The 6,489-nt window shown below is 62.7% G+C and overlaps 1 protein-coding gene and 1 long non-coding RNA gene across 3 annotated transcripts in view; one reads left to right on the top strand and one right to left on the bottom strand.

Annotated features, from left to right (window-relative positions):
* Positions 1–5,679, bottom strand: part of LOC104995924 — a 6,411-nt gene extending 732 nt beyond the window's left edge. The window contains exons 1-2 of the long non-coding RNA XR_826125.1: positions 5,300–5,679; positions 1,161–1,248 (exon numbers count right to left, since the gene is read on the bottom strand). This is a non-coding gene — a long non-coding RNA (uncharacterized LOC104995924). The remainder of the gene's footprint in view (positions 1–1,160; positions 1,249–5,299) is intronic.
* A 398-nt stretch (positions 5,680–6,077) lies between these two features.
* Positions 6,078–6,489, top strand: part of PRKCZ (protein kinase C, zeta) — a 101,763-nt gene continuing 101,351 nt past the window's right edge. Inside the window, exon 1 of one of the 2 annotated variants that reach the window (XM_010849984.1) lies at positions 6,078–6,265. In XM_010849984.1, coding sequence (XP_010848286.1) covers positions 6,189–6,265 — 77 coding nt within the window. In that variant the 5' untranslated portion in view covers positions 6,078–6,188. The remainder of the gene's footprint in view (positions 6,266–6,489) is intronic. The other variant, XM_010849985.1, reaches the window with a different exon arrangement.

Below are 6,489 nucleotides of genomic sequence, written 5' to 3'. Positions count from 1 at the left end.
GTTCAGAAGCAATGATGGGCTTCTAGCCTTGCTCACCCACCTTGGGCCACAGCCTCGGGCTCCCATGGGCAGGGCTCAGTGATGTGGGGGCAGTGCAGCCAGGTGGGTCCTGATGCAGGTGGCCCACTGAGGACAGGCAAGGGGCTCAGGCGGAGAGCTGGGGACCTGTCCCAGCTCCACCACCATGTTTCCCTGTGACGCCTTGTGGCTAAAATAGCCCTGGCTCAGTATTGCCATGGCGACCGTGCTGGGTGCTGCCTCCCCAGCTTGCTTTGGGTTTTAAATATAATCCCAGGCAGCTGAGGGGATGGGGGAGCGGCTGTTTCCCGCAGGAGGGGGAGCACCCCTCCCCCACGGTGCTCTGACGGCTCATCTTAGGCCCCGTCCAGTGGGCACGTCCAGCCTGAAGGGAGAGATGTGTGTGTGTGTCCCCACTGTCCTGGGTAGGGCTGGTCTCAGCCCTAGAACCTGGACAAAGCACTGGCCAACCTTACCTCGGTGTCCCCCTCCGGAGAGAGGTCATGTCCTAGGTAGGTGCCCGGGGCTGAGGCTGGCACAGGGCCTGCCCTGGGGTGCCTTGCCCGGTGATCTTCAGCTGGGTAATGGACGTGAGGTCAGCCATGAGCGTGTGGGATGTGCCTGCTCTGCAGCGACCAGCCCTTGCCAGCAAAGCAGTCGGTGTCCTGCCAGTCCCCCTCCAGCCTGGACACTCACCCCCCCGCCGGCTCCGCTGTCCTGCATCTGTGGACACGGCCTCTCCTAGAACCTCCAGCAGCACATGCATGTGGAAACACATGCAGGCCCACAATCACGTGCCGTAGCACACACACACACACACACACAGACTGTCTGGGTCCACAGACAAGCTTTGTGGTGCCTTCAGACAGGGAGCATCAGTGTAACTGATGGCTGAGATGAACGCGTTGCTGTAGGGGGAAGACAGGGCTTATGCCATCAGAGAGATGAACTTGGAGGGGCCCCTCCCAGGTGGACTCGTGGTCTGAGCATATGCTGAACATCCTTAGCCCCGTGCCCACCGTGTCCAGCTGCGCCCTCTGCTGGGAACTTGCAGCACTGCGCCTGAGGGAATGCGCTGGGGGTGAGGCAGGCCCAGATGCTCCTCCACACCCGCAAGACACTGGGTCACTGCGGTGACCCACCTGATCCAAGTGCCAGCGGTGCTGGGGGAGAGACCCTCAGGATCACCTGGAAGGAAGCCCGTCTAGGGTTACAGGTAGAAAACGGTGCCTGAAAAAAAAAAAAACTGTGCCTGAGTCTGATAGACACACGGCTGCCCAGACATACACACACCGACGTGCCTGCGTGGACACAGGCACCCTCCCAACCTCCCTGCTCCCCAGGACCCAGGGCCTTCCACAGGCTCCTCCACCCACCACTCCTCACATCCTCAGGTCCCCTGGGCAGGGTCCCTTCCAAGGCCGTGGGCACACCCCACTGTCTCCTGTCTCTCTGCCAGGTCTGACCTGTCCCGTGCCACCTGGGTGTAGGCTCTCATCTGCACAGTCAACGGAATGAAGGAGCAGGTAAAGCGAATGTTGTCACTGAGCCAGTCTCTCCAGACCGCGAGGTCCCAGACGAGGAAAGGAAGCACCTTCAGTCGTCCCCCGACAGCTGCGTGCCCAACGCCTGTCAGCGGGTGCCTGGGCTTTCTAGTGACCTGTGTGGTCCTCACCTGGCCCTGCGTGGGTCAGTGTCACACCTAAAAGGATGACCAGTCCCCACCCCCTACCTTCCAGGCTCAGGGAGATGCCAGCTCCGCCAGTCATCTCTTCCTGGGCTGCCCCAGGGCTGGCCTGGCACAAATGTAGCCTGTGAACCTTCCTGGCCGGGGCCTCGCAGTCTGGAGAGACTGGCTCAGTGACAACATTTGTTTCACCTGCTCCTTCATTCTGTTGACCGTGCAGATGAGAGCCTGCACCCAGGTGGCACGGGGCAGGTCAGACCTGGCAGAGAGACAGTGGGGTCTGCCCACGGCCTTGGAAGGGACCCTGCCCAGGGGACCTGAGGATGTGAGGAGGTGGGTGCTGAGACCAGCCCCTCAGGCAGGACCACTGACCCCCAGCGGAGGCCTTTGCTTCTGTCTGATGGGGCTCACTGAGCATAAATTCCACCTGACTTTTACCTTTCACCTATAAGGGCTCAGTTGTTGATATTATTTCATAAAGAACATTTATCAAAGAAAGTAAGGGGGCCAGCCATGCACCGGGGGTGGGGGCACTCTGTCTTGCCCACCTCCTCCCAAAGGGCCCACAGCGGGTGGGACGCACATGCAGCAGCCCCGCCCTGGGTCCCAGGTGACTGGAAGGGCAGAAGGCCCAGTTGGGTTTGGGAGGGGCGTCAGCGCAGGAGGAGGTCTTCTCTGCCTGCACCCACTGCTGTCAGAGCTCTACAATGAGCCTCTGTCACTTTTATAAGCAGCTAAAAACAACACACCTTTGTACTTTCCACTTTGGAGATAATAGGTGTTTGTGATCATGAAAGTTTATGAGATCTTTGTGGAAAACTGGGAAATAGAGAAACTGCCCAGAAGTGGAAAGGACTGGCCCTCAGCGGCCAGGCTGTCCTCAGGTCTGTCTCCGCTGTTCCGCACCCAGGCGCCGGGCGAGTCCTCTCATGACCTCATCACACCGCAGCCTGCTGGCAGGTGAGCCCCAGAACAGGCCCAGGGTCCAGGGGGACAACTGGCCCCAGCGTTTCCAAGGGGTCTCCACCCTCTCACTCATCGTTCACGCCAGCCGTGCCAGACGCTGGACACAGCGGTGACTCAGGCTGATAGAGTCCCAGCCTGCCAACCACTGGAACACCCTGTGCCTGTGGCCAGGATGCAGGGTGAACGGTGGACACCAGGCAGGCACACCTGCCTGTCACTCACTGGGGACCAGCCCTATGCCCTCGAGGCCCCGGGGTGTGGGAGACTCAGTGGCCTCACCCTCTGGAGCTGGGTCCATTGGCCTGAGCTGCCTGGGGTTGTTTTGCAAAGCTTGTTGGGGAGTGGGGGAGGGGCTCAGGGAAGTGTTCTGGGCATTCTGGACAACCATGTACCCTCACCAGGGCCTGGGGCTGGTTATGGTCGGAGACCCCAGTCCCAGAATAGGCCTTTCCCCTCCCCCAGCCCTCTTGGAGAACAGAGGCTCCACCCTCCAAACCCACCTGACCCCGAGTGGGCAGCAACAGCCCCCTTTGGACTTCCTCACTAAGACTGGTGGCCCCAGCTTCCAGCCTCCTGGATGGAGGGTCCCACGTGGCCCTCAGGTTTTCAGGCAAAGGCCAGTATCCATGGGGCCACTTGGATGTGGAGGCTCCCATTGCGGCCAGGGCTTCCTTCCTTAGAAAGGGCTCTTGTGTTTGGTAGGGCCTTGGATGGAGCAGGTCCAGATGGTGCCCAGGGAAAGGCTCTAGTTGGCCAGTGCTGCCTTCAGTGGGCATCAAGGACTGGACCCACTGACCCTTCCTCCTCTGTCTCCACCCCACTCTGGGGCAGGAACGTGGGGAGAGGGCGCAGTGGGGCATCTTGCCTAAGGCCACATGCCAGGCTGGGCTGCCGATAGCCCAGGGGACACAGCCCCAGTGCTGGCCATGGGGCCAAGAGAGGGGGACTGGGGACTGTATCCCACACTCTCGCCCCTGGACTGCAAGTTCCTGCGCCCTCCTGTGGTGGGCGTGGAGGGATGTCCACGGGGTGGGGCTGAGAGCAGACTCACACGGGCGTCAGAAATGTTGAGTGGGCGCTGTAAGTAAGTGTGGGTCTGGGCAAAAGTGCCACCACACACACAAAGGCCCGGAGGCAGAAGGCAGCCGGGGGCTGGTGGGGATGAACCAGAATGAGGCCGGCGGGAGGCAGGGCAGGAAGGCCTGGGGTCCCTTAAGATGATGGGAACCACTGCAACTCTTACGTCCAGAGAGATGGACATGGATGGACTGAGGTTTTAGGGAAACAGAAGGCTGATGCAAAAATCCCAGCTGGACCAGGTGGCAGCAGTGGATGTAATCACCAAATGGAGGTGACCACCCCACACCAGAGAACTCTGAGCCGAGAGTGGAAAAAGGAGGGGTGGGCACCCTGAGATGGAGAAGGGCCTGTCTGAGGGAGGCCTGGTGGGATGAGAGATGGTGGAGGGTGAGGGGGATGGTCAGCCCAGTGGGGCCATCGAGCTTGGGAACGAATCTTGAGCCCTAAGTGGACATGAGCAGCTCAAGGGTCTGAGAAGCATCAAAGACTGAGGCGGATGTGGTGGGGGCGCATTTCCAGGCTGAGCAGCTCAAGGGTCTGAGAAGCACCGAAGACTGAGGCGGAGAGGGTGGGGGTGCATTTCCAGGCTGCCGGAGGAAGCAGCAGAGGGAGGTGCAGGAGAGGTGGGAGACGGCAGCGTTCAGGGGTGAGTATGCTGCCAGGGGTCAGTTCAGAAAAAAGCAGAGAATTGGCCAGTGTATGTAAAACACAGGAGTTGGTGGTGACAATGGGGGACGAGGAGGGCTGAGAAAGTGGAGATGAGGCTGCAGATAGTTGGGAGGGGGGGCAGGCGGGTATTATGTTGTAAAGAAGAGCAGAGAAGTGGGCAGGCAGGTGTGGTATAGAGAGGGCTTTGTTTTTTTAGGATGGGGAGTTCAAACCACCCTAAGTAGGAGAGAGGTGGGCTGTCAACAGATTTGTGTGTCCATCTCTAGGGAGGACAAAGGTTCTATGACCATAGGGACATGGTTCTTCAGGAACACCCAGCACCCTGTGCTGGGAGGCGCCAGGAAATGTCTGTGGAATGAAAGGTGAATGAGAAAGCCTCACACTATGCAGGTGAGGAGTTGTGAGGGCTTAGCCAGGACTGGAGGCGAGGGTCAGAGGTTGCCAACGGGGTAGCGGTGGGGGAGGGGAGGGAGGCAGGCAACAGGGGTGTGGCCCAGCGGAGGACCGGGCTTGGTCGGGAAGGCAGGAATGCTGGGTCTGCAGATCCCCGAGCCCCGGTGGGCACCCGGTGTCCGGCTGAGGTGCTACAAATTGCAGATTTGGGTCTCTGTGGATGCAACCAGTTAAGGACGTGCTCCTTGGAAAAACCCCATCCCAAGGTTAAGGGGAATGGGCCCAGGATAGAGGCACCTGGGGGGTGGCGGCGTGGAGAGTGTTCCAAAGAGACAGTCCCGGACAAACGCCCGGTGTTAGTAAGACCCAGAGAGGATGTGGATTCAGAAGTGAAGGTCTCAGGCGGCCTGGACAAACGCAGTCCTTTTGTCCCGGACCGAGGAGTGAACTGGAGCAGAGGGAGCAAGCCAGCGAGTGTAGACAAACCTTCTGCACGGAGAGGAGGGCCGCTGAGTCCGGACCTGACGGCTGTGACCTTCGCCGGGTTCTAGGCTCTTTGCAGTCTGTCTCCGCATCTCTAAGCTGGTAGAACGCGTGTCACTCATTCCGAGCGCCGTTCGGAATCCAGGGTCGAAGGGGCGACCCGTTGCCGCTGTCCCCTAGCCCGGGAGCTCGCAGACTCGCGCTCACCTGAATTACCCGGACTGTGAGCTCAGACTGCTGGAGTTTCAATTCAGCGAGTCTGGGCTGGAACCTGTATTTCCAAAAGTTCTCGAGACGCTCAGTGCGGGAGCCCACCTGGGAACAGCGGCCCCGGGAGCCCACTGCACCCGGGGACAGACGTGCCGGGCGGGCAGGGGGCGCGCGTTGCCGTGCAGAGCCGGGCCACGCGCGCTCCCATTGGCCGCAGGTGGGGCCGCACCCCGCCCGACAGGTAGTCCGCCCCGCGCCCCGCCATTGGGCTGCAGCTGCGGGGTCCCCCGGGGGATTGGCCCAGGTGGCGGCCCCGCCTCGCCCTCATTGGCCGCAGGTGCCACCGCCCCCGCCCCGGGACCGCCCGCCCCGCCGATTGGCCGCCGGCGGGGCCTCGGGTCGGCCATGTTCGGACACCCCCCGCCCCCCGCGAGGCCTGACGCTGGACTCCGTGCGCGCGCCCCCCGCGCGCGCCCGCCGGCCGCGCCCCCGCCCTCCCGCCCTCCCGCCCGCCCGCCGCCAAGTTTCTAGAGTTGGACCCGTGTCCCTCGGTCCGTGCGCCGCGCGCTCCCTTCCGCGTTCCGCCGTCGGCCCCACCTGCGGCCCGGCTCGGCCGCTGGGGCCCCGCGCCATGGCCCGAGTGTCCGGGGCGCGGCGCTGACGGCGACCGGCGGAGCGCGCAATGCCCAGCAGGACGGGCCCCAAGATGGACGGGAGCGGCGGCCGCGGCCGCGTCCGCCTAAAGGCGCACTATAGCGGGTGAGCGCGAGCGCCCGACGGCGGGGCTCGGCCGGGGCGGGGGCTGTGCGAGTCGAGGCGGCGCTGCCGAGTGCAGAGCCGGACGCAGGAAGCTGCCCCCGACCGCGCTGGCCGTCGGGGACTGTACTGCCTCCGCTCGGGAGGCCGAGGTTTGGGGGCAGCGGGCGGTGGCGCGGGAGGGCGGGGACAACGAGGCCCCTCCGGGCCCAGGGGGTCCCAGGAGC

The sequence above is a fragment of the Bison bison genome, unplaced genomic scaffold, assembly GCF_000754665.1.
Source record: "Bison bison bison isolate TAMUID 2011002044 unplaced genomic scaffold, Bison_UMD1.0 scf7180017864289, whole genome shotgun sequence".
Lineage (NCBI taxonomy): Eukaryota > Metazoa > Chordata > Mammalia > Artiodactyla > Bovidae > Bison > Bison bison.
This window is presented reverse-complemented; position numbering and strand designations above follow the sequence as displayed.